Source organism: Chionomys nivalis, chromosome 12 (assembly GCF_950005125.1).
Source record: "Chionomys nivalis chromosome 12, mChiNiv1.1, whole genome shotgun sequence".
NCBI classification, from domain to species: Eukaryota; Metazoa; Chordata; class Mammalia; order Rodentia; family Cricetidae; genus Chionomys; species Chionomys nivalis.
This window is the reverse complement of record NC_080097.1, coordinates 55,106,910-55,134,514: the sequence shown is the minus strand read 5'-3', so window position 1 is coordinate 55,134,514 and position 27,605 is coordinate 55,106,910. Positions and strand designations below refer to the sequence as shown.

The following is a 27,605-nucleotide window of genomic DNA, read 5'->3' as shown; positions in this document are numbered from 1 at the left end:
CAAGGCAGGAAGCTGAAGACTGGTGTGGCTAAGCCACACATTGCAGGGAGCAGTCACCTATGCCATAGTAAAGATCTTGGCTCTCATTTAAAGAATAGTGGAAAACACCCTGGGAAGACCATGGTGTATATAGCTTGGTGAGCTGGAAGCACCATTCTAAGCGACAAGCTAGGGATAGTAGGGAAGGGCTGAGGGTGAGGCTCAGGGAAACAAAATTTGTACAATCTGAGAATCCAAGATCAAAACAAGCAGAGCCCAAGCCCACTGCTAACCTTGAAAAGAGCCTATCTTGTCTTTCCCTTCTAGTCCTACCCATTTAGTAGCTGTCTTTAGCAAAATTCCAAAGAGCTGCCTAAACCTGCTCTCTACTCCCTCCCCTCTGCTCTTCTTCAGTCAGTTCCAAACTTCATGTCTAAAATTGATTGACATCAACTTTGGCAAACCTAACAACCTCAGCCTCCATATTCTCAGCAGCACTGAAAGAAATGAATGCACGGCCTAAAACACTCCTTCCTGCATCACCAGCCTCTTCCCCACTTCTGTACAACACTCCCCTCTTCCTCTTCTTTAAATATTAGATTTACTCAACATATTTTATGTGTTTTGCTTGTATGTAGTATGTGTACCACACCTGTGTGTGCTTGGTGCCCTGGAAGTCAGAAGAGGGCACTGGAGTTAGGGATTGCTGTGAACTACCACTCAGGTACCTGGAATCAGATGGGGTCCTCTGCAGGAGAAACAGCAAATAGCACTCTAAGGGCAGAGGGAGCCCTGTCCCCAGTGCTCTTCAGCTCTCTACTCCTCCCACAGTCCCAGCAGTAGTGTAAGGTAAATGCCATGGCGTGAAAAGGTGGGCTAGAGTTTGACTTTGAAAATTATTTATTTTATATTATGCAACAAAAAATACAAGCACTTAGAATTCTGGAATTCTCCACTTAATTTTCAATGCATAATTAAATAATCTTTATGTCACAAAATATTTCCTAAAGCTGCTGGGAGGTGGTGACACACTCCTTTAATCCAGCACTCAGGAGCAGAGGCAGGCGAATACTGGAAGTGAGTTCCTGGACACAGGACAGTCAGGACTACCAGAGAAACTTTGTCTCGGGGAAAGGGGTGGTTAAAAAAAGGGGGGGAGGGTTCCCTAAGCCCAATAAGTACCTTATTTGCTAATTTGTCTGAAAATTTTAGCTGGTCACTACAGAACACAAGCTCCTCATTCCCCTACTGGCAACAATGCAAAACTCTCCCAAAAGCACTATCATGAACTTAAGAGATTACTTTCTAGCTGTTCTTGGATCAGAAGGATCTTGGGCTCAGAAGGATATGAGAAAGTTGTAGAATCAAGATGTTCCCATGGCTCCTGGTTTCAGAATCTTCCAGACAGAATTAAGTTCAGATCTGCTGGGTGGAGAGGCCAACACAGTGTGGTGGAACAGAAACAATCGTGTAAGAATAAAAACAGTTAAAAACTGGAAGAAAAGAGAAAAGACTGACGGCAGTGAGCCCTCCTCCTCCTCAGGTCTGTGCGACCCAGCTAAAATTCCCAACAGAAAAATTCGAGAAGAACTTTAGTCCAGCTTGCCTCCCCATTTCTGTATTTCTGTCCTGCTTCTGTATTGGTAGTATCCACACTAGAATTCCTACAAACAAACAAATAAAATCAAGTAAGGACAATTAAGAGACATCAGGACATAAGGCAACATAGTAGCTAAGTATTCTACAAACACACACACACACACACACACACACACACAAAAACACTAAATTTTTTTATTTTTTATTTTTTTAGAAACCTGTCAAACTTAACAAGATGGACTTAAGACACTATTAAATATAGCCGAAGAACTTTTATTCTTCCAATGTATCTAGGAAGTCAATGCTTAGTAATTTATTTCATGATTTATTTTTTAAACGTGCAAAACTACACACTCATACCCCATTACTCTAAATTTTGTCATTCTTCCTTCAAGTCTGAAGAAAAAGAGTAATTTATGAAGTTCTAGAGACCAATCTCACAAATGTAACATTTATTCTCAAGTCTATACTTACGAAAATTAAGAATAGCCAGTATCACGCTGGCCTAAAACCTAACTAGGTTCTTGACAGTGTGAGCACATCTGTTGGCTCACACTAAAACACAAAATTAGACTGGGGTGTATGTATCTCAAAAAATTCTCAGGACATTTTAAAGACTAACATTAAAATTCCAACTTCATTGATTAACCAAATTAAACTTTTAAAATGTTTATTAACTGTGAATTAATTGCAAATAATTTTCTTTCAGGTTTCCAAGCACTTCAAAACTGCTAATAAGGCAATATAACCTTTAAAATGTGAAAGTAGACTATACATATTGCACTTTTCTAACAGGCTAGGCTAGTATCTTCTGCGATGATATAAAAAGTACTGAATAAAATACGTGTTAAAAATAGTTAAGTTCTTGATTAATCTCCCTCAAATTATAAATATAATTCTCAAAACATCCCAGGTTTTCCTAAGATTTAATTTCTTAAAAAACTTTTAAAAAATTTGCTGGGCGGTAGTGATGCATGCCTTTAATCCCATAAAACACTAAATTTTTTAAAAGAAAAGAGGATGGTGGCAGATGTTGAAGCAGGTAGGCAGATGTGTGATTGGAAGCCAGCCTGGTCTATGTAGCGAGTTCTAGGCCAGCCAAGGCTACACAGTAAAATGCTATTTCAAGAATTAATAATAAAAAAATATAAAAAGTACCACGCAAACAGACTAGCTAATTCGGGATGTGAGACCATGGGCCAGTTGCACGCTCAGATGCAGCCAGGCTGTCAGGCTCCCTGGCAATGCAAAGGGAGACGGCGACTTCCATTCGCGCCCTAGTTTGTCTCAGGTAACACAGGCTCCTTCTGCCGTGCCATCTTACTCACTGTCACCAGTTTTCCTTGTTGGCAGCACCCCGGACGCTCTGCCCCTCATACTTAAGGAAGCCTTTCCTGGGTGGCTTCGCTTTAACCTCCAGTGGAGTAGCTAGGTTTGAGTTGTGCTTTAACATCTAAAAAGCAATGACAAATCCAGAAGTTGTTATAAACATTCAAGAAAAAACAAAAAAAAAAGAAAAATAAATAAACATTCAAGAAGAGCTACCAACAATTAGATACAGGTTACTTAAAATACTTTAAAAATCAGCAGTCTATACAGACATTGAACAGCAAAGACAATAAAAAATGTTGCATGGAAGTTTGATGTCTGAAATCTAAATACACGTTTACTAAAGTTGATGGAAACATCCCGGGAGCCGTGTAAGTCTTACTGATGGTGTGGACGACAGGAGGACGGACAGACTAGCGCACTGAAGAGAAGGTGTACAATGCTGTGACTGCGCAAACCAGCACCCATCATGGAGAGGGAGAGGCTCTCAGGCCCTACCTCTCTCTCTCTGAGTATCTAGACACAGTTAATGAGGAGGATGAGAGTCTTCAGTGGCTTGGCCACTCCTACATACTCACTGGTGCTCCAGAAACAGCCCTAATGAAACTCATTTGAGGACACACTCACCCTCTTCTGTCTTAACATAAAAGGAGAGGGGCTCAGTTGGGAAGGGAAAGGGTTGCAAGACTGGGACACGAGAAGGTACTGGGTGTCTATGCGACTGTGAAGGCCAACAAGATACATTATGTACATGTATGAAAATGTTATCATGTAAGCCAGGAAGTGATGGCACATCCCAGCACTCTGGAGGCAGAGGCAGGAGGATCTCTGTGAGTTCGAGACCAGCCTGGTCTACAGCATGAGTCCCAGGACGGCCGGGATACAGAGAAACCCTGCTTCGAAACCAAAATTTAAAAAAAATCATGAAATCCATTATTTTATATAATTAACATAGGCTATTTAAAACATGAAAAGGCCGGGCGGTGGTGGCACACGCCTTTAATCCCAGCACTTGGGAGGCAGAGGCAGGCGGATCTCTGTGAGTTTGAGACCAGCCTGGTCTACAAGAGCTAGTTCCAGGACAGGCTCCAAAACCACAGAGAAACCCTGTCTCGAAAAAACCAAAATAATAATAATAATAATAATAATAATAATAATAAATAAAACAAACATGAAAAGAAAAACTAGAAGCAGCATACTGGATGTAACGTGTTCTTGGGACTGAGCATGTAATAAAAGGTAGAATAAGAAAAGCAAACAAGGAAACAAAGACAAGGTTCCCTTACTTTCTCATAGAAAGAAAACCCACAACAGGAAATTGTAACCTTCTACATATACCCCCACAAAGACAGCCGTTCTGTTCATTTTACCTCCTAAGAAAGCAAGCCGTCAGGAGGGACTGGAGACAGCTTTAGCACGTACGAGCAAGTACTACTCTTAAAGAGGATTAGAGTTCGGTTCCCAGCCCCACTTTGGGCAGCTCACAATTGCTTGTAACTTTAGATCTGACGTGCTCTTATCTCTACTCAGGCACCTGTACATATCCCACAGAGACACACATACATCACACACATAATTAAAGACAAAATAAATATTTAAAAAAGACAAAAACTGTAACTGATGCTTTGTTGATCTTTCCCGGTGAGTCAGTTCTACTGGCATTTAGGCATTTTCTCACAGGTCACTGTCCTCACGGCTCCCCATGAGGCGGAAGAGCTCTAGAATAGTCACTGAGGGATTCATTGCACCTGAGTACTGACTGCCCAACACTATAGTAACCCTGATTAGAGCCAGACTGGCCCGCAGCATCTACTAGTTGGTGATGCCATACTACAGAGTCACCTGTTTTAACATCAAGTGAGTCAGTTTGAGAAATACAGACACACGTTATTAACGACACCCTGCTGTGGTGAGTATACAGAAAACAACATTTTCACTTCCAGTGGAACAACAAATAGTGAATGTGGCAACCACAGATAAAAACTAACGGAAACAACACACTATAGAACATAAACTTAAAGAGAAAACACCTTCTAAGAGTTAGGAACTGGTACTTGGTTCAGGAAAACCTGAAGGATTTTCTCAATACTCAAAGTAACACATTGGCTTGATGGTAAATATGACAGTTTATATGCAATTTCGGTTCTCTAATACAAATACACAACTGTGAAAATATGAGAAAACGATAGCCCGGGAACCAACCTGGAGAATGTCCTCTGGAATTGCAGTGACTTCCGGAGGAGTAGGTGTTCTGATATTTTCACAAGAAGTAATTGTAGGAGAAGGGGGGTCTTCAAAATTCTCATAGCATTCATCTGAATTTAAAATTAACAGAGCACAATCTTCAACTTCCAGATCACTTGATGAACTATTTAGTTTTGATAATGGATAATTTCTATATACCTACAGGATAAGAATAAATCACTGAATTATATGGTAAGTAAATAATAATGTTGTAATGTATTCTATTAACTCCACTGGAGTCTATTAAAGCAGGCCCACAAATGATCCCACTTTCCTGACGGAATTCTACCAAAATCAAGAAAATTGTATATAAAGACAAAGTATTATCTTCACTATTAATGCAGGCTTTTGGGGAGAACTCAACAGAACAGTGGCTGAACCCTGGATCTGGGCAGATTCCCCACCCCATCTTGGGCAGCACAAAACTGACCAGTTGAGAACTGAAGAGGAAGAGCTGGGTAGCAGCTCCTGAGTCCTAAGGAGGAAGATTGAGCTCTAACTTCATGAAACGTTACCAAAGCTGTGAGCCAGAATTTCAGTGCTAAGGGTAGAGCATAGAACAAAGGAGGAAGGCCCAGCTCAGAACAGAATGTCTATATACGCTGCCTGCATACAAACAGGATGGTTCCCCATCTAAGAGAGACTTAACATACACTCAACTCATGCTAAGTCTCAAGTTAATAAAGACAGAGTGGCTAGGAATATCACAGCAACGGGGTGCCTTCCACAGGGATAGAAACACAACAAGTGGGCATGGTGGTGCAGGCAAGAGGTTGTAGTCAATTCCAGCGATGAAGCAAGGTCAAGGCCCCTCTGAGCTACGTGCAGCCCATTCTCTTAAACAAAATGAAAATACACACACAACAAAAGATGTAAATGAGCTGCAAACGGCAAGTGCCTGCAGTCAGCCTACACGTGAAAAGAAACTCTCTGCAGCAGCACTGCTGGGTATTACTTACTAGCTGCAGCTCAGTGCACCAAGCTACATTTCAGTGCTTAAAAATACTGCCTGATTGCAGGCCACCATATGAACACTAAAAAGGACAGAGCATTCTCACCATCAGCAGAGTACTGGCTGTCTCACCTGACTAATGAGGAAGGTTTTGATTTTGTTAGATAGGGTAACAAGGAAAACTGAACCGGGGAGACATTAAATTACTTAAAAATTTCTTACTCAGGAAGAACCACTTCGATCTGTTTCTACTAATTTCTTTTTTCTTTTTTGAGGGGGAGAAAAAAATTTCAAGACAGGGTTTCTCTGTAGCTTTGGAACCTGTCCTGGAACTCACTCTGTAGACCACGTGCTCTGCCTGCCTCTGCTTCCCAAGTGCTAGGATTAAAAACGTGTGTCACCACCACATATGCATGTATATAACCACTTATCTTCAAGAACAACAAATTTCTTGTAAACATTCTTTTTGCTTGGTCTCAGCTAATTTTCAGATCACGACAGACAGCTGCCATCAGCTCTTGGCTCTGCTCACTGTATTCACTCTGCTGCCTTCTCACTAGCTACTTACATTTCTGTAGGCATCTTCTCTCTTTTGGTTTTCTGAGACAGGGTTTCTCTGTAGCTTTGGTGCCTGTCCCGGAACTAGCTCTTGTAGACTAGGCTGGCCTCGAACTCAGAGATCCACCTGCCTCTGCCTCCCGATGAAAGGTGTGCACTACCACTGCCCAGCTTCCGTACTCCTTTCTATACTGTTATGAACAGATTCTGACACAATATGCACTAGTCTAATCTGTTAGACACACTAACTCCAGAAGTCATGACTGAGTCCTAAGGAGGAAGATGAGAGCTTTTAACTTTAGTGGAACTTTACCGAAGCTCTATTGCCCACTGTAGAAGGGATTTTCAAACCAGGAGTACAGAATTTAGGTGGCAATGGTGAATCTGTATATTCAGCATCTAGAAGACATAAAATAGAAATGAAAATTAAGTTGAAATTTGGGGCAGGGAGCAGAAACCAGAAGCTGCAGAAGTCACCATGCAGCAAGGAAAAGCCCTGGGAAATGCAGCAGTCGTGCGTGCGTTTGGAAAACCGACAAGTTGTCACACGCAATAAAGCTGTAAATTCTGCTGTGGCAGGGATTCCACAAAAAAACCCGCTTAGGTAAAAGCAAGCCAAGAGGGCAGGGCTGGGAGACTGTCTGGGCCGGGGACCGGCTAGGCCGTTAGTCCGTCCACCCGGTAGGCGTGGAGTCCGAATCCACATGGGCGACAAATGAAGGACACTTAAAAGAAATCCCACACTAGCTCAGAATTGAGAAATAGACGGTTCTTTATTTAGGGGTAAACTCACAAGTCAGAATCCTCTGCTTGAACGGAGACGAGAAACTGAATCCCGCAGTGCGGGCACATGCTCTACACCCTGGAGCTGGAGGTGCCTGATGTGAGCGCTAGGAATCGAATCCAGGTCCTCTAGAAGAGCAGCATTTGTTCCTACCACTGAGTCATCTCTGGGGCCCCAGTATTCCATTTTTTAAGTTAAAATTATTGTCTCGAAAAATTTTTAAAAATCTGATTATGTGTGTGGTTTGGCTGCACAAGAAAACAAAACAGTCCAATTCACATACATACCTATCATGAATTAAAGTTGTATGGTGTAAGAGCAGTACCAAGTCATGAATTCTGCTGTGATCTGTAACACACGATAGTGACAAACTACTGGGGACCTAACCCAGTTGTCAGAATGCTTGCTAAGGCCTGGGTTCAGTTCCTACTATCAAAATAATTTTAAAAAAAAATCAAATTAGCTACAAAGATAACTCTAACAAAGTCTATTAAAAACCATGTAAACAGGCGCTGAAAATGCTCAGCAGGTAAAATCACTTGCCACATAAACCTTATGACTGCTGTTCAATGCCCATGACACAGTGACTCTCAAAAGTTTTCCTTTGACGTCTGTACACACTATGGCAAGCACATACCCATACTCAAATACCCACCTACCCACACAAACAAAAATTAAAAAAAAAAAAAAAGAAAAAACCTAACATAGAACAAACAAGCAAACTGTAATGTGTTGGGTATAGTTCACTTCACTTGGCGGAGGGCCTCCTTCACATGCACGAAGCCTGGAGTTCAGTCCCCAGTACCACAGAAAACGTGGTGATGGAGGGTTGAAGAGGCGGCTCGGAGGTTGAGAGCACTTGCTGCTCTTGGAGAGGCCCTAGGTTGGTTCTGAGCACTCACGGTGGCTCACAACCACCTGCAGCATGAGCTCCACAGCCAGTGCCGCCTTCTGCCCTTTGTGGACACTACACACACGGTGCACAGACATTCACGCGGGCAAAACACTTATATACATAAAATGAAAATAAATCTTGTTGGGGAATGTTATGTTAAGGTGTCTTACTTTTTGTTTATGCTGCATTTGTTTAACTCTGTGAAGCTGTGGTTCTTTGCCTGTCTAAAACACCTCATGGTCTAATAAAGAGCTGAATGGCCAATAGCGAGGCAGGAGCAAGGATAGGTGGGCTGGCAGGAAGAGAGAATAGAGAGAAGGAGAAATCTGGAGGCCCAACAACAAGGAGAGGAGGACACAAGGGACCTGCCACTCGGTCAGCCACGGCTAGGAGTGAAAGTAAGATTTACAGAAGAGGAAGGTAAAAGCCCGCAGGAAAAAGGTACATGGGATAATTTAAGAAAAGCTGGCTAAAACAAGCCAACCTAAAGCCGGGCATTCCTAAGTAATAAGTATCCGCGTGTGTGACTTTTTTTTGAGAGCTGGATGGTGAGCCCCCCCAAAAACCAAAAGAATAAAACATCACACAACAGAATCTTTTTTTTTTTTTTTTTTTTTTTTTTTTAAATATTTATTTATTTATTTATTATGTATACAATATTCTGTCTGTATGTATGCCTGCAGGCCAGAAGAGGGCACCAGATCTCATTACAGATGGTTGTGAGCCACCATGTGGTTGCTGGGAATTGAACTCAGGACCTTTGGAAGAGCAGGCAATGCTCTTAACCTCTGAGCCATCTCTCCAGCCCACACACAACAGAATCTTAAAAGAAAAAAAAAAGATATTTTAACTGGATATGGTGGTGCAAGCCTGTAATCCCAGAACTCAAGAGGTTGGGACAAGAGGACTGCTGTGAGTTCAAGACTCAAGGTGAGACACTGCCAAAAAATATACATATATACATACATACATATTCTCCTTTCTCTCTTTCGGGTGAGTGCTGTGGTGCATGCACAAGTGTGTCTCAGTACACATGACTGGAGGGTAGAGGCAGATATCAAGTGTCTCCTCAGTTCCACCCCATTTATTTGTTTTGCTTCGAGACAGGGTTTCTCTGTGTTGCCCGGGCTGTCCTGGAACTCACTCTGTATGTAAATCAGGCTGGCCTTAAATACAGAGCTCTGCCTGCCTCTGCCTCCCTCCGTGCTGGCTCTAACATACACGCATCACCACGCCTGGACTTTTATACAAATTCTGGGAATCCAAACTCAAGTCTCTCCTCATGTTTGTGTGGCAAACACTTGACCAACTGAACTATCTCCCCAGCCATACTTTTTTTTTTTAAATTTATTTATTTATTATGTATACAATATTCTGTCTGTGTGTATGACTGCAGGCCAGAAGAGGGCACCAGACCTCATTACAGATGGTTGTGAGCCACCATGTGGTTGCTGGGAATTGAACTCAGGACCTTTGGAAGAGCAGGCAGTGCTCTTAACCTCTGAGCCATCTCTCCAGCCCCCCCCCCAGCCATACTTAAAAAAAAAAAAAACAACAAACATACTCTAATGATTTATTTACTTTGGTGTGTATGAGTGTTTTGTCTGCATGAATGTCTGTTCATACTTGTTCCTGCAGAGGTCAGAAAAGGACATTGGAGCCCCTGGAATTGGAGTTACAGATGGTTATGAGCTAGGAATCACAGTTGCTGGAAATCAAACCAGGTCACAGGAAGAGCAGCTAATGCTCTTAACTACTGAGTCATCTCTCCAGCCCTAATTTCTTTTTTTCTTTTCCTTTTTGTTTTTTCAAGACAGTGTTTTCTGTGTAACAGCCTTGGCTATCCAGGAATTCGATCTGTAGACAAGGCTGGTCTTGAACTCACAGAGATCCATCTGCCTCCGCCTGTCTAGTGCTGGGATTAAAGGCGTTCTTTTTTTTTTTTTTTTTTTTTTAATAGTATCTTGGGTGCTGGAGAGAGAGCTCAGTTGTTAGGACACTGGCTGTTCTTCAGAGAACTAAGGTTCAGTCCCCAGCACCTAGATGGCAGCTCACAACTGTCTGTGACTCCAGGCCCAGGGGAAGGATCCGACATCCTCTCCTAGCCTCTGAAGTTATCAGACATGAATGTACATGGCGCACAGATACACGCCGCAGACACAGTACCCAGACACACTTGAATAAAAAAAAACAGTACCCTGGCAGGCAGCTCTTCTGCTATTGCCATACCCGGCGCTCTCCTTGCCATACTCATGAGCCGGCTTTCTTTCTTTAAACAACTAGTATTCTTTAATACAGTCCTCTTCCTTAGAGTGGGCGGTAAGTTACCATGAGTACAAGCCAGTTACATTTTTAACTTACTTGTACCAGCAGTGCTTATTAATAACATGCCATGAAATCAGCAGACTTTTCTAAAAAGAAGTGCAAAACTTTGGAAAGATGATGAATACAATTTTAAACATTTGCCAATTAGTTGAAAGGAACTCAGAGATTTGCAAAAATTAAAAATTAAATGGGGGCTGTATAGATGGTTCTATGATTAAGAGCACTGGCTGCTCTTCCAGAGGACTTCAATTCAGTTTCCCAGCACCCACATGGCAGCTCACAGTCACCTATAAGTCTAGATCCAGGGTATCTAATGCCCTCTTCTGACCTCCACAGGCACCAGGCACACATATGGTATACATGCAGGCAAGGCACTCATACACTCAGCATTGAAGTGCCTGCCTGTTCTAAGCATGGGGCTTGAGCTCAGGTTCAGTGCTCCAGCACTGTCTCAGGTAAGGTTCCTATCGGTGTGAAGAGACACCATGACCTCGGCCACAATTATATAGGGAAACATGCAACTGAGGCAGCGGCTTATAGTTCAGTTTAGTCCATTATCATCATTGTGGGGAGCACGACAGTGTGCAGGCAGACATGGTGCTGGAGAAGGAGCTGCTATATGCTGATATGCAAGCAACAGAAAGTAGACTGTCTCACTGGACAGGGCTTGAGCATATGTGAGACCTTAAAGCCTGCCTCCTCGGTGACACACGTCCTCAAACAAGACCATACCTACTCCAACAAGGCCACACCTCTAATAGTGCCACCTCCTTTGGGGGCCGTGGCACTATGTGGTAGTAATTCCAGAGCTAGTGGGATGGCAGGCTCATCCCTGAAGCGCAATGGCCAGTCAGCCTAGTCAAATGAAGGGATCCAGATTAGCTAAGGTGGTCAACAATCAGGGAGATACTCTATTAAACCTCTGCGCCCACATGAACACTTCCAACCAGAGTAGCCTGAACTGTGGGGAACAAAAACCTGACACATACTGCACATAATAATACTGAAAACTTACTGGGGTGGACAGAGGGCTCAGCAATTAAGAGCACGGGCTACTCTTGCAGAAGACCCAGGTCCAGTTCCCAGCACCCACATAATGGCTTACAACTACCTGTAACTCCAGTCCCAAAAGCTCCAACGCCGTCTTCTGGACTCCAAGGGTACAACAGACATGTGGGGCACAGACATATGTGAAGGCAATCAAACACAGATAAAAGATAGATTAAAGAAAAAAACTATCAGAAAAATGTATTTCTCTCTCCCATGAAATAAAGCTGAACCTAAGTGGAATGGTACTGAATAGAGCCCAGCACCACAGATTCAAAAGATGCAGTAAGGGGCTGGGCAGATGGTTCAGCAGTTAAGAGCACTGTCTGCTCTTCTAGAGTATCCAGGTTCAATTCCCAGCATCCACATGGCGGCTCACAACTGTCTGTAACTCCAGTTCCAGGGATCTGACATCCTCACACAGACAAATGTGCAAATAAAAAACAAAAACAAAGCAATCTACAGATTCAACGCAATGCCCATCAAAATCCCAGCAAAATTCTTCAAAGACCTCGAAAGAACAGTATTCAACTTCATTTGGAAAAGCAAAAACCCAGGATAGCCAAAACAATCCTGTACAAATAAAAGACCTTCTGGAGGCATCACAATCCCTGATTTCAAACTCTACTACAGAGCTACAGTACTGAAAACAGCCTGCTTTTGGCTTAAAAACAGACAGGAGGACCAATGGAACCAAATAGAAGACCCGGATATCAATCCACACATCTTCGAACACCTGATCTTTGATGAAGTAGCAAAAAATATCAAATGGAAAAAAGAAAGCATATTTAACAAGTGGTGCTGGCATAACTGGATATCAACATGTAGAAGAATGAAAATAGATCCATATCTATCACCATGGACGAAACTCAAGTCCAAATGGATCAAAGACCTCAACATAAAGCCAGCCACACTGAACCTCATAGAACAGAAAGTGGGAAGTACACTTGAACATATTGGCACAGGGAACCACTTCCTAGATATAACCCCAGTAGCACAGACACTGAGAGAAACAATTAATAAATGGGACCTCCTGAAACTGAAAAGCTTCTGTAAAGCAAAGGACATGGTCAACAAGACAAAAACGACAGCCTACAGAATGGAAAAAGATCTTCACTAAACTAAGGTCTAATCTCCAAAATATACAAAGAACTCAAGAAATTGGTCAGCAAAAGATCACATAATCTAATAAAAAAAATGGAGTACAGACGTAAAGAGAGATCTCTCAACAGAAGAATATAAAATGGCTGAAAGACACTTAAGGAAATGTTCAACATCCTTAGTAATCAGAGAAATGCAAATCAAAACAACTCTGAGATTCCATCTTATACCTATAAGAATGGCCAAGATCAAAAACATTGATGACAACTTATGCTGGAGAGGTTGTGGGGAAAAGGGAACACTTCTGCATTGCTGGTGGGAATGCAAGCTGGTACAACCCCTTTGGATGTCAATGTGGCAATTTCTCATAAAATTAAGAAACAACCTTCCTCAAGACACACTAATACCACTTTTAGGTATATATCCGAAGGATGCTCAATCGTGCCACAAGGACATGTGCTCAACTATGTTCACAGCAGCTTTGTTTGTCATAGCCAGAACCTGGAAACAACCTAAATGCCCCTCGACCAAAGAATGGATAAGGAAAATATGGTACATTTACATAATGGAGTACTACACAGCAGAAAAAAATAACAACAACTTGAATTTTGCAGGAAAATGGATGGAGCTAGAAAACATCATTTTGAATAAGGCAACCCAGACACAGAAAGACAATTATCACATGTACTCACTCATAGGTGGTTTTTAAACATAAAGCAAAGAAAGCCAGCCTACAAACTACAATCCCAGAGAACTTAGACAACAATGCGGACACTAAGAGAGACTTACATAGATCTAATCTACATGGGAAGTAGAAAGTAGAAAAAGACAAGATCTCCTGAGTAAATTGGGAGCATGGGGACCTTGGAGAAGGATTGAAGAGGGGAACGGAGAGGTAGGGAGGAGAGCAGAGCAAACTGTAGAGCTCAATAAATATCAATTAAAAAAAAGAAAGAGAGAAAAAACCACCCAAACAAACAAACAAAAAAGATGCAGTAAACTACTTAAGGTTAGTAATCTAAAAATAGAGAATCGTTGTGTCCACAGTTAACCAGGAAAGAACACAAAGGAGAACTTAATTTTTAAACTCACCAGTCTTTCCCAGCTGCTGGCTTATAGAACGAGGAATGGCAAAAGAACTCTCAGTGGTCACAGGCCCTGTCCCCATGGCCTCTCCACTGGCAGTGCTCAGAGGGGAACTGTAAAGTCACAAGAGGTAAACTTTATCTTATTATACTTCAGTTTGGGGTTGTTCGTTTTTGGTTTATGAAATAAAGACCAATGAAAGAAATTAAAATAATTTAGAAATGCATTTGCCATACACACCTTTAAATGTTTACAGTAGTATACATATTTATTTTAAATAATCAAATATATAAAGCAAAATGTGGAGGCACATACACGCAATCCTAGCACTTGAGAGACAACAGGTCATTCCCTGCTTGATCGCCCTGAATCAGAAATCTGCAGATATTACCCAGTATACACAGTAAGTTAGCATTAATAAGCTAGTGTGGCAGGATTTTTTTTTTAAATTAGTCTATCTGGTAGAAAGCAAAATTATTGAAGCCCATTAACAAGTTGGGTGAAAGGAGGTTAGAGAGATGGTTCAGTGGTTAAGAGCACTGGCTACTGTTCCAAAGGACAATCCTAGGTGCTCTGACACCCTTTTTCGCCAGGTATGAACGAAGTGCATGCATAGACACACATTCAGATAAAAGACCCAAACATACAAAAAACTTAAACTAAAAACACACAAACAAAATAAAACTGTCATTATTTTAGAGTAAAAAGACTAAATCTGTCATTTTATTAAGATTGTCTTGCTCTAGCTGGGCAGTGGTGGGTGCACGACTTTAATCGTAGCACTCTGGAGGCAGAGGCAGGTGGATCTCTGTAGTTTGCGGCCAGCCTGGTCTACAGAGTAAATTCTAGGACAGCCAGGGCTACTCAGAAACACTGTGTGTGTGATGTGTATGGGGGACTGACTTGACCAATTACACAAATACACAGGAGAGAATACTGCATGCTGTGCAGATCCTATCACTCCTTAGGAAATTAATAGCAGATCCCTAGGACTCAACAAGATGGATCCCTCTGACCTCCAAATACTGGCCTGGGTGCACACAAAAGTGCACACACACAAATCAATTGGGCTGGAGAGATGGCTTAGTGGTTAAGAGCATTGCCTGCTCTTCCAAAGGTCCTAAGTTCAATTCCAGCAACCACATGGTGGCTCATAACCATCTGTAATGAGGTCTGGTGCCCTCTTCTGGCTTTCAGGCATACATGCAGACAGAATATTGTATACATAATAAATAAGTATTTTTAAAAAAAAAAAAAAAGAAAGAAATTAATAGCATGCACTTCATTGATGAAATTACTGATTCAAGATTTAAAATATGAAACAGTTGAAATCTTTCTAAAAGAGGGCTGGAGAGACGGCTCAGTGTTTCCTGTCTTTCCAGAAAACCCCAGTTCAGTTCCTAGGCACAGACATCAGGGATCAGGAACAGCTCATGTTACCCTAGTTACCAAGGCTAAGACTAAAAAAAAAAAAAGTGATGGCATACATACACTTTTCATCTCAGCACTCAGAAGGCAGGAGCAGGGGAGTCTTTGTGAATTTCAGGCCTTCCGAGATTCACACTTCGGAGATTTGAGTCAGAGAGGCCCTGACTCAAAGGAACAAAATCAACAACAAAAACTCAACCAAACACAAAACCCCAAATTTTGCTGGCATGGAAGTCAGGAAAGTGGGGAACATTCTTTTACTACTGGTGGGAGTTTAAACCACTGTTGGGCATGCACCCAAAGGAGTCTATATCCTACTACAGAGATACGTGGTGCTCAACTACATCCACTGTTGCTTCATTGATGGCCAGGGAAGGGGAAAAGCTTGCATGGTCATCGACTGACAACAGATAATGAAAATTTACACCGGGCGGTGGTGGCGCACACCTTTAATCCCAGCACTCGGGAGGCAGAGGCAGGCGGATCTCTGTGAGTTCGAGACCAGCGTGGTCTACAGAGCTAGTTCCAGGACAGGCTCCAAAGCCACAGGGAAACCCTGTCTCAGAAAAACCAAAAAAAAAAAAAAAAAAAAGAAAAAAGAAAATTTACACAATGGAACATTATTCAGCTGATAAGAAAGATGAAATCATGACATTGCAGGTAAATGGATGGAGCGGTAAACAATCATATTTTCTCTCTTTTTTTTAAATATTTATTTATTTATTATGTATACAACATTCTGTCTGTGTGTATGCCTGCAGGCCAGAAGAGGGCACCAGACCCTATTACAGATGGTTGTAAGGCACCATGTGGTTGCTGGGAATTGAACTCAGAACCTTTGGAAGAGCAGGCAATGCTCTTAACCTCTGAGCCATCTCTCCAGCCCTCATATCTTCTCTTGAATGTAGAAGGGATACAGTACTGGTGTGTGAGTGATATTGGACTCCCCTCTGTATGCTGTGAATATGATTGGTTAATTAATTAAGAAACTGGCTTGGCCTGATAATGTAGGGCAGAGCAAGGTAGGGAAAACTAAACTGAATGCTGGGAGAAAGAAAGGCAGAGTAAGAGAGAAGCCATGGAGCCACTGCCAGAGACAGACATGCTGAAATTTGCCAATATGCCACAGCCCTGTGGCGAAACACAGATTAATGGAAATGGGTTAAATTAAGATATGAGTTAACCAGCAATACACCAAGCAGTGATTTAATTAATTAATACAGTTTCTGCGTGATTATTTTGGGAGTCTGGGCGACTGGGAAACAAATAAGCAGAGTTCTATGACATGTGTGTCTGTGCGTGTGTGTGTTTGTGGTGTAAGAGATGTTGGCTGTATAACAAAGTATGAAGGATTAAGTGGGGTGGGGGAGGAGGGCAGAACAGAGGGACAACTAACACTAAAAATCTTTGAAAAAGTCATGAAGACCCACTACTGTAAATGCTTCTTAAAACATATGAAACATTTCAATGGAGTTACCCTATAACCAGGAACAATGGTTCCATCACAGAGATATCACAGATTAAAAATCCCAGCGATGGGCTGGAGAGATGGCTCAGAAGTTAAGAGCAGTGACTGCTCTTCCAGAGGTCCTGAGTTCAATTCCCAACAACTACATAGTGGCTCAAAACCATCTATAATGAGATCTGGTGCCCTCTTCTGGTGTGTAGGCAGAACACTGTAAACATAATAAATTAAAAAAAAATAATCCCAGTGCCTGGAATGGGTTACCTTTCGGAGTTATTTGTTGGTGAGGTCCCATAGACTCCCACACATTACAGATGATATACGTCCACTGGAATTTCAGAAATAAAACCATGCTTAACACCTAACACTACTATTGGGGACAAGAACCCATGGCTAGATGGGTCTTAGGAAAGAAACTACTATTAATTATGATACATAGAGATAGTATTAAACTGAAGCTTAATGACACTGCTATGCCACAGATTAGTGTACCCAATGCTTTCTTTAAGACAAGCTCTAGCCGGGCGGTGGTGGCGCACGCCTTTAATCCCAGCACTTGGGAGGCAGAGGCAGGCAGATTTCTGTGAGTTCGAGACCAGCCTGATCTACAGAGCTAGTTCCAGGACAGGCTCCAAAACCACAGAGAAACCCTGTCTCGAAAAACCAAAAAAAAAAAAAAAAAAAAAAAAAAAAAAAAAGACAAGCTCTCTATGTAGCCCTGCTTGTCCTGGAGCTTACTATGCAGACCAGTGATGTGGGATTCCCCTCTGTATGCTGTGAATACCATTGGTTAATAAAGAAGCTGCTCTGGGGCTATTGCAGCACAGAATAGGGCAAGACAGGAATTCCAAGCAGATGGAGGAGGAGAAAGATGGCAGAGTCAGAGAGAAGCCAAGTAGCTGCCGCAGAAGACCAACACCAGACACTTACTGGTAGGCCACAACTGCATGGCGATACAGATTAATAGAAATGGGTTAATTTAAGATATAAGAGCTAGCCAATAAGAAGCACGAGCTAACAGGCTAAGTAGTGGTGTAATAATACAGTTCCTGTGGGATTATTTCAGGTCTGGGCGGCCCTCCGACTACAGACTAGGCTGGCCTCAAACTCAGAGATATGCCTCCTGAGTGCTGGGATTAAAGGCATGCACCACCAGGGTAGCCTGATTACCGTATCTCTCTGAATCTTTATCAAGGCAGCTTCATTTTTTGTTGTTTTTGTTTTGTTCAAGACAGGCTCTCTCTACAAAGCCCCAGCTGTCCTGGAAATCTCACTACAGAACGTCCGTCTGGGAGAAGCTTCTTTTTGCAGATGACCATTACACAGTCAACATGGGGAGGGTAAAAGACAACAGAGTGCTCAGCCCTAACTGAGTCTTGGGGTCATCTCAGGAGAAGAGGTGAGAGATGAAAAGAGCAGAGGCAGTAGCTGACGACGTTAAAATGTGTTTTCCTAGCACAACAGGCGGTTGTTTGCACATATGAACTCACAACCATTTTGACAGAATACCTAAGGTTAAATCATACAAAATCCCAACATGGAGGAGGAAGTAACAAAGTCTCACCTTAGCAGAGGAGCTACAGGCAACTGTTATCTGCTGTTTTCTTTAAGGTAGACTAGACTATGCCCCAGCAGTAAAGGGGCAACACAAATCGGACTCCATGGGTTATCAAAACAAAACAAAACAAAAACAAACAAACAAAAAAGACATGAATTGGAGGAGCTTAGGTACTAAAATAAAAAACACTGTATAAAGTTTCCAGAGAATTAACAAAAATATTTTCAAGGGCCTGAGGCTCAGTTGTTAACATCACATATGACTCTAGGACCAGAGTTTGGTTCCCAGCATCTACATCAGACAGCTCACAAGGTCGTGCACCCCCAGTTCCAAGGGGCACCCAGTGCCTGTGCCTCTGAGGGCACCTGCACATGAGCTCACCAGCATATACTCACGCATATAATTAAAAACCACAAAATAAAGCTTTAAAAAAATTCCAAGTTGTTTACCTTTTAATGTTCTTCATATTTTTAAGTCCCATTGTATAATCTTCATTTAAACACATAGTGTATTCGGATATACCAAAGTTTTCTAATTTAGGAGTTACACACTCAAAATCATCCATCTTTAGAGCACACCTGGGAGTCTTTAGCACTGTGATGCAAGAGTCTTTGGCAGGAGGGGTTTCAGACAGGCATTCTTCTTCAGGGCTCTCAGCAGTCTGTGGAGGATTTGGTGGGACTTGGGAGACCATGTACCGCTCAAGTCCAAAATCTGAAAGCTGTGGGCTGCACAGTAGGGGCTTTTCAGCAACAGAACTGCTGGGAACACATGGCTCTGACTGCTCACCCTCCACTCCAGGTTTCTGAATGTCTTCACACACACCCAGCTCCAAGGTTGGGTCACTGACCGTGAGCTCACACACTGGGAGGAAAAGCCAAAGACGTAATTTCTGCTCAAACACCAAGACAGAATCTCTTGCTCATTAAAACAACACAGTGTAGCCAGCCCACCCCAAATACTCCGTGTCAGTCAACTGTCTCTTCTGCAAGTCTGGTATATACATCTTACCTACTTGTGTTCCATCTACACACTTTAGAGAAATGAAACTGCTTTGAAAAAACCAACACCCACTAAAAAAAAATCCAATTTCTTATTCCTCAATATGATTTATTAATCAGACTTAAGTTTTCTGAAAGTATTATTAGTATGGAATTAGTGTATAAGCAACTTTATTGTAGATTTAATACAAACTGTAACAATATGCTTTTAGACTTAGTTTTGTAAAAATTTTCAATTAAATTTTGTTTATTTTATGTGTGCCACAGGGTACATGGGGGTGCTGGAAACCAAAAGCAGGTTGTAAGGTCAGGTGACAAGTGCCTTTACCCAGAGCCGTTTTGCCAGCCATAGACTTAACTTTTGAGTACCCAAGCACAAAAGAAAAGGAGTATTTGAATCTGTGATTATTTTAGGAGGAAAGCAAACTATATTATACATTTTCTAACTTCCAAAGTAAACTGAATTCTAGTACATGTTGATTAACATACCACACATATATACTTGCTGGATTTCACTAATGCTTTTCTCACATACAAAGATCATCTTCATAAAAGACCAAGAAATTGAAGCATATTAAAGCCAGCCCTGAGAGATAATGAGCAGAATGGCGGCAGTAGCATTAACACTGGGCAACAATCACCAGCTGGCCTCCAAAGCGCTGCAAAATGCCAGCTCTAACTGGTCTCTATGAGACCTCATGAAGTAGATACATTAAATACCCCCACCTTACACTGAGGAGCAAGGTCAGTTATTAGACCCTGAGTAATGACAACTTTTCAGCTGGTGACCCTTCTCTCCCCGGTTCCTAGGTTACAGGCATGTGCTGCTTTGATGAGCCACCATGGTACAGTAAACTACTTTATTAATTTACATAGCTCAAGCACCTTGTTCTGCTGAGGAGGAATCTGAACATAAGAGAAACGAGCGAGCCGGGCGGTGGTGGCACACGCCTTTAATCCCAGCACTTGGGAGGCAGAGGCAGGGGGATCTCTGTGAGTTCGAGGCCAGCCTGGGCTACAAGAGCTAGTTCCGGGACAGGCACCAAAGCTACAGAGAAACCTGTCTCGAAAAACCAAAAAAAAAAAAAAAGAGAGAGAGAGAGAAACGAGCGAGTCCCCAGTGGTTCTCCAGCTTCTTATTGGTAGAGCTAACCAGGCTCACTTGTTCATTTTCAACAACTCAAAGACACTTTCACCCAGCACCATGGAAAGGAGAGCAAGGGCAGTTTTATTTCTTGCTGCAAGTCTTACTACTATGTAGCCCAGGCTAGCCCGAAGCTTGCTAGTTAGTGTCCAAGAGGTCCTTCAAGTTCAAGATCCACAAGGACTACCCACAGTGTACCACTGACTAGCACAGAGTGCTGAATGCTCACCGAACAACCCGGCAAACAGAACTAAGGCCCCAGTCAAGCCTTTTTTTGTCTTCTTCTGTACCGAGATGCTAAGAAATGAAAGTCAGTCAAACCTGAATCTTCCTTGTCACGTGTCTGATAGCCATACTTCTGGAAAAACTCTCTTAGTTTCATGATGTCTGTTGAATTTTTTTTCATCAGTACTTTTGTTGCCTTTATGAATCTTGTGCTATCTTGACTTTCCAATCTTGCTTTATTGAGATGAGTGGTAACATCATCCTTTTAGGGAGAAAGCAAATATAATACGTATGGTCTAATCTACTGTGTAATGGCTATCATTATGTTTAAAGTTTAGACTTACTATGCTCAAGAGACCAAGAAACAAAATAGCCTCTAGCAATAAGCCCCTAGGATTGTACAGGCTATCCCCTAATTGCCCACTTCCCTCCTTCCCCAGACATTGACAACTAATCTTAAAATTGAATGATCTTGTAAAATTTACTTTTCTTGCAAGAAGTCACAAGACTAACTGCCATTTCTGCTTTTGTAATCAAGCTTGCTTACTCTGCTCAAAGAGATGACTAGACTATCGCAAGACATACATGTTAAAACAGGCCCTACCTACATGCACGCAGAATACTTGTAATCCTTGGCTTTTGCTTTGATAAGCCCTGGGTTGATATGGCTAAATGCTGCAGCTTGGGAGCGCTCTCAGGGACTATTCTGGTCCCAAGCAGTCAGGTGCCAGTAAATAAAAAGTCTCTTATTAAAATCTTAGGTGCTGCCTGACTGGTGGATCTCTGAGACCTAGACTCGTAACAATTTAAGATACAGAAAATCACCCACCATAAAAAATGATAAATAAATAGTACCTTTAGAGTCTGAACTTCTGAGAGAAGGTCATATAAAACTCTCATTGGAGAATCCTCAAAGTCTTCTAGGAAGGAAGGGAAAAAGTTCAATAAGGATGAGGAAAACAGAAAAGTTAGTATAGTTCCTCAGACATAAAAATCCTGCTGGGTGTGGTGCCTTTTAATCCCAGCAGTTGGAAGGCAGAAGCTGGCAGATCTCTGAGTTCCAGGACAGTCGGAGCTACAGAGAAATTCTGTCTTAACAAACTAACAGCAAAAACAAAATAAACAAACAAATAACCTTCAATGAACAACAACAGACACAAAGTACATAAATCTCCAGACGTAGCAGGCCAGGTCTTTGATTCACAACTGAGGCAAAAAGCAGATGGATCTATTTGAGTTCAAGGCCAGATCCCAGGTTCTGATCAACACAGCAAGGGCTACACAGTGAGTTCTTATTTCACCAAATAAAGTACACCTAACAGACAAATGTCCTACAAACACAGAAACACAAAATATAGCAACTGTAATGGAGTAATGGAGTAAGTAACTGCTGTACAATGTGGGTGATGAACATGGGGAACGGTGCTAAAGGGCTACGGCCTCTAGGGTTCTTTTTATAGGAAAGGTCCCGAATGGGCAAGTCCACTCACACAGAAAGACAGAGGGTTGTCTAAAGCCAGCGGGATGGCACTGACAGGACTGGGGGAATAACTGGTTGCTATTTTCTTTCTTCCTTCCTTTCTTTTTAATGAATCGGTTTGGGTTCACTAAGAGACACCTGTAAAGACAGGAGCAAGCTAAACCTTCTTCTGTACTGAGAGTTCCACAACTGACTATACTAAGAACCAGTGAAAAGCACGTTGAAGAGTTTTACTGTGTATGTAAATTATCTGAAAGTGAATTTGGAAGTCCATTTAGTGATCCAACATTATAGTCACTGTTTGTTAGGGTTTCTATTGCTGCAAGGAACACCATGACCAAAAGCAACTTGGGGGAGGAAAGGTTTATTTGCCTAACACTTCCACATCACAACCCATCAGGGAAGGAGGTCAGGACAGGAACTCAAACAGGGCAGGAACCTGGAGGCAGGGGCTGATGCAGAGGCTATGGAGGATGCTGCTTACTGGCTTGCTCAGCCTGCTTCTATAGAACCATGACCACGAACCCAGAATAACCCATCTACAATGGGCTGGGGGCTGGGCCCTCCCACGTCCAAGCACTAAGAAAAAGCCCTCTAGGCTTGCCTACAGCCCAGTCTTAGGAAGGCATTTTTCTTTCTTTTCTTTTTTCTTTTTTTTGGTTTTTCGAGACAGGGTTTCTCTGTGCCTTTGGAGCCTGTCCTGGAACTAGCTCTGTAGACCAGGCTGGTCTCGAACTCACAGAGATCCGCCTGCCTCTGCCTCCCGAGTGCTGGGATTAAAGGCGTGCGCCACCACCGCCCGGCTAGGAAGGCATTTTTCAACTGGGATTCCCTTTTCTCAGAGGACTCTAGCTGACAGAAAATTAGCCTGCACAGTGATAAAGAGTGAAACTACTGGGCAACTATCTTCTGTGTAATTTTTACATAATAATTAAAGAATTATTACAACTTTTCATTGTAAAAAAACAAATGAAGTATGTGCAGAGGTAATGTTTTGGTAAGAATACTGACCAGCAAACACTTTGTGAAAAGCAATTTTTATAGAGTTGAAAATACTAATGCACTTTAATCTATTATGCTGTGTTCACTCAAAAACATAAACAAATAAAGCACATTTAATCCCCTAAAATAAGAATGGCAGAAATGCTGCTAAAACAGTAAGTTATGTCTCTTGTGAGTAAAACAGAAAACATGTATACTTTTTCTACTGTTCTCTATCTTAAAGTGCCTACGGTGCATATTGATTTTAGAGTCACAAAAACATTTCCAAATGGACGGTTTGTCACAACTAATAGGAATCTGTGTCTACAGGGTGCAATATTATTTAAGACACATTACAATTGTGTCATTTTAAGGAAACAATCTCAAAATTTGAACCACTGTTGCAACAATTTTTTTTGGGGGGGGGGGGTTTGGGTTTTTCTGTAGCTTTGGAGCCTATCATGGAACTAGCTCTTGTAGACCAGGCTGGTCTCGAACTCACAAAGATCCGCCTGTCTTTGCCTCCCGAGTGCTGGGATTAAAGGCGTGCGACACCATCGCCCGGCTTGCAACGATTTTTTTAAAGACAGGTTCTTTCTATGGACAGTCTGGAGCTCCCTGTGGGGCGCAGGCTGGCCTGAAACTCCCAAAGCACTTGGGAGACAAAGGCAGAGTGAGTTCCAAGACAAGCTCCAAAGCTACAAAGAAACCCTGTCTCAAAAACAAAACAAAAGAAATGGTGTTGAATTTTATTTAAAAAAAAAAAAAACAGCAGTTCTGAGTATTTGTACTGCAAATACATTATTACTGGAGAAACTTCAGATGTTAGCTTCAACTCACACACAGGAGAACTGAACTTAGTGCGTTTCCGAACAGACGAAGGTGGATGCTGTTGGCAAGTGTCCAACACACCCAGGACGCCTGGCAAGCACAGTCAGCCTGGGCGACACCGGCGGCGAAGCACAGCTCGCCTTCGCCCACCCTGGCGGGAGCCACCGCCCACTGACAACCGCGCCCGCCCGGCCACGCGCGCCCTCACCGCTGTCCTCGCCGTCCAGCGCCCGCGTCAGCCGGGCCGTCTCGCCGTCCAGCACGGCGGCCAGACCCCGCAGCTTAGAGTGGAAACTCTGGATAGGGTTCATGCTGCGGGAAGCTGAGCCGACCGCCGACCTCCTCGCTCACCCTCCAACCCGCGGCTCATTTGAATCCTACCGCCCGGTACCAGGCGCCCACTCCGCGCAGGCGCAGAAGACTCTCGCGAGAGTGGAGATCTCGCACCGGGGCCCCAGCCAGCCTCGGAGGAGACTCGCGCGCGCGTGCGTCCTCGCTTCGGTCAGTGTCTGAGAACTCGGAGGTGAGAGCGTCTAAGTGAGTTCGAGGGCCAGGCGGGTTCTTTGGGGGGGCTTATCGTCCCCCGCCGTGTGGTCGGCACCGGTGCCCCACTTCCGGTGAGGGGCAGAGCGAGCCCTGGCATCGGCCCGGTCCCCTGTCCGCCACTTCCGGTGAAGGGCAGAGCGTACCCTGGCATCCGCCCGGTTCCCGCTCCCCCACTTCCGGTGAGCGGCAGCGCGTGTTCTGGCATCGTCCCCGTGGGCGCGGGACGTGGGAGGCAGCGCGGCACGCTCGCGGCTAGCTTCCCGGCTCCGGATCTCAGCGACCCCGGCTTCCGTGTCTTTTCCTCAGGAGGCGCCATGTTCCTCACCGCTGTCCTCCTCCGCGGCCGCATTCCGGGCCGGCAGTGGATCGGGAAGCACCGGCGGCCACGGAACGTGTCTTCCCAGATGAAGGCGAACATGCTGCGTCGCCTGGAGGTGGAGGCCGAGAACCACTACTGGCTGAGCATGCCCTACATGACGGCGGAGCAGGAGTACGGTCACGCCGCGCAGCGCCGGGCGCAGGCGTTCGAGGCCATCAAGGCGGCCGCCACTTCCAGATTCCCCGAGCATAGATATGTCGCCGACCAGCTAGGCCATCTCAACGTCACCAAGAAATGGTCCTGACCTGGAGTCATCACCTTTGCGCTCATGGAGACGAGACTGTTGTGTACTTTGCTGGCCCCGGAGCTGAAGGAAAATGTATTTATGTAACCTTCGACCAGAATATTATTAAAGCAAACGTGATTAATAGTTGTTTCCTCTAGGATATTTGGGACTCTCCCTAAGCACTGGCTCACGCCTGTGACCCTCACACCCAGGAGGAAGAGGGAGAGAAATCTCTGCTGGTGTGCTCAGACCCAGCCTCAGAAAGCCAAGAAAAGAATATTTGGGGCTCTAACCTGGCTATCTGTGCGTAATTTCTGATCAATTTCAGTTGTGGTTTGTTTGTTTCCTGACCTCAAAAAGGTAGCCTTGCCTGTCTCCAGGTGCTGGAATGAAAGGCATTGGCTCCCTGCCCTACTGTGAAATGTGGTGTTTTATTTATTTTGGAGCCAGGTCTCCCTGTGTATTGAACTCACGAGATCCGCTGGCCTCCACCTCCTAACGCTGGGGTCAGCGGCTCCCCTTCGCACCTTGAGCCTTTTTTTTAAATGCTGTTCTGTTATAAAACTAACTTGAGGAGTCTAATCTGAGACACTTGTCTAGGACTTTGTTGTACGAGTTTTGTTAGTTTCTGTCTAGAACAGCACCTATGTGTGGGGAGCAACTCCGTCGGTGGGGGATGGGATATGTTGAACACTATTTCACAGGAGTCCCCTAAGACTATCAAAAAACATTTACGATTCATAACAGCAGCAAAATTACAGCTATAAACGTGCAATGAAAACATTTTATGGTTGGGGTCACAGCATTAGGAAGTTTGAGGACCACTGGTCTAGAGTGTTTACTCCCCAGCACAATAAGCTGGGTATGGTGGAGCATACCTGGAATCCCAGCATTCTGGAGATGGAGGCAGATCAGAAGGACAAGGTCATAGCCCACTGTGGAGCAAGGTTGAGGCCAGCCTGAGATACATGAGACCATTTCGCAAAAGAAAGCAGTATTTTCATCCAGGATTTGAGCACCGTGAGCGGACGTGTGAAGTGAAAAACGTTAAAGTCAGGCGGTGGTGGCGCACGCCTTTAATCCCAGCACTCAGGAGGCAGAGGCGGGCGGATCTCTGTGAGTTCGAGACCAGCCTGGTCTACAGAGTGAGCTCCAGGACAGCCAAGGTTAGACACAGAGAAACCCTATCTCAAAAAACAAAAACCAACAACAAAAATGTTTATTGAAACTATTAACAGGAAAGTTTCTGGTTTTTCTTGAGCACATCTCCTATGTTGCCCATGCTGGCCTGGAACTCCTGTCCATACTAAATGGAGATAGATGGAGTACAAGATTTTTTGTTTTGTTAAAACAAGAACGCACACAGCTTTTTTTGAACTAGGTCTTGCCATGCTGCTCAGGTTGTTGAACTTCTGGACTAAATTGATCCTGACTCAGTCTCCCGGGTAGCTCGCCGGGTCTACAAATGCACAGCAATTTAGGGTTTTTTTTTTTTTTTTCATGATAGGATCTCACAGTGTAGTCCTGGTTTGCCTGGAACTTGATATGAACACCAGGCTTGCCTGACACTTAGATGTTCCCTATCTCTGCCTCCTGAGTGCTGGGAGCAGAGGTATGGACTACCATGCCCAGCCCTCCTTTTTAATCTTTTTTTCTTGAATTGGAGATTTCATAGAAAGTTACCGAAAAAGAAAGTAAGTACAAGTCCATTGTAACTACCACCCAATTTCTCTCAATGGTAACACTTTTTCTCTAACCATATCAAAACCTAGAAATGGTTCCTTAGTGGTGATGGCAGTATGGGACTTTGATACCCGCACTCTGGAGGCAGAGGCAGGCAGATCTCTGAATACAACCTGGTCTACAAAGAGAAACCCTGTCTTAAACAGCCAAAACAAACAAACCAAAGCCTAGAAATTAGTATTAGTATGATGTGTAGAATTTACGCAGACTTCACTATTTTATATGGATGCATGTTTGTGTGTGTGCAGGTCTCTGCAGTTGTCTGTAACCATTCCATCACTGCAGGGCGTTTCATGCTCTTTGTAACCTCTGACCCCCCACAACTGTTCATCTTTATATTTCCGTTCTTTGAAGACCCTATGTGTACTGACACTGCCAAAATTGAAAGAATAATTCAGGTCTACAGTCCAGAGATTGCTGCTTTTGACACTCTGGTTTACATCTTCCCAGATACCTGCAGATGCTTAGTCACTGTTCATATAGAGGGAATTATACTAGTCTTTCAGAAATGCTGAGTCAAGTTTGCACTTGGGACTGTTTAGGCGTCTTTGCTTATAATCCACCCTCCCTCTGTAATTTGGTCATTACAGTTTTTTTTGTTTGTTTGTTTTTTTATAAATTTGCAGGAAAGTTTGATTCACGAAACAAGCAGTGAAAACAAAGAATGGTTCCCCTCATCATTTTGCTTCCTATTTCCCT

The 27,605-nt window shown here is 43.3% G+C and overlaps 2 protein-coding genes across 5 annotated transcripts; one reads left to right on the top strand and one right to left on the bottom strand.

The window, feature by feature from the left end:
• Positions 1 to 866: 866 nt before the first annotated feature.
• Ska3 (spindle and kinetochore associated complex subunit 3) lies at positions 867 to 24,476 on the bottom strand. Its single transcript, XM_057786814.1, has 9 exons — positions 24,221 to 24,476; positions 21,576 to 21,640; positions 20,817 to 20,982; positions 18,800 to 19,214; positions 13,906 to 14,012; positions 6,975 to 7,060; positions 5,110 to 5,310; positions 2,907 to 3,031; positions 867 to 1,643 (listed from the first exon to the last, which is right to left on the bottom strand). Exons 1-8 carry the CDS (start codon positions 24,321 to 24,323, stop codon positions 2,909 to 2,911), a joined length of 1,266 nt encoding a protein of 421 aa, XP_057642797.1. The 5' UTR covers positions 24,324 to 24,476; the 3' UTR covers positions 867 to 1,643; positions 2,907 to 2,908.
• Positions 24,447 to 26,638, top strand: Mrpl57 (mitochondrial ribosomal protein L57). Of its 4 annotated transcripts, none has more exons than XM_057786816.1 (2): positions 24,447 to 24,535; positions 24,865 to 26,638. In XM_057786816.1, exon 2 carries the CDS (start codon positions 24,873 to 24,875, stop codon positions 25,179 to 25,181), a length of 309 nt encoding a protein of 102 aa, XP_057642799.1. In that variant the 5' UTR covers positions 24,447 to 24,535; positions 24,865 to 24,872; the 3' UTR covers positions 25,182 to 26,638. The 4 variants fall into 4 exon arrangements, with proteins under 4 accessions (XP_057642799.1, XP_057642798.1, XP_057642801.1 ...); XM_057786815.1 differs by having other exon boundaries at positions 24,454 to 24,549; XM_057786818.1 differs by having other exon boundaries at positions 24,472 to 24,513.
• Positions 26,639 to 27,605: the final 967 nt, after the last annotated feature.

Excerpts from the sequence above, each read along its gene's own strand:
- Mrpl57 (XM_057786816.1), top strand. The coding sequence starts at position 24,873 with ATGTTCCTCACCGCTGTCCTCCTCCGCGGCCGCATTCCGGGCCGGCAG.
- Ska3 (XM_057786814.1), bottom strand. The coding sequence starts at position 24,323 with ATGAACCCTATCCAGAGTTTCCACTCTAAGCTGCGGGGTCTGGCCGCC. Across the intron at positions 20,983-21,575 it reads CAGAAGTTCAGACTCTAAAG|GATGATGTTACCACTCATCT; the intron begins GTACTATTTATT and ends TCTCCCTAAAAG. Across the intron at positions 3,032-5,109 it reads TTCCAGAGGACATTCTCCAG|ATGTTAAAGCACAACTCAAA; the intron begins GTTGGTTCCCGG and ends ATTGCTTTTTAG.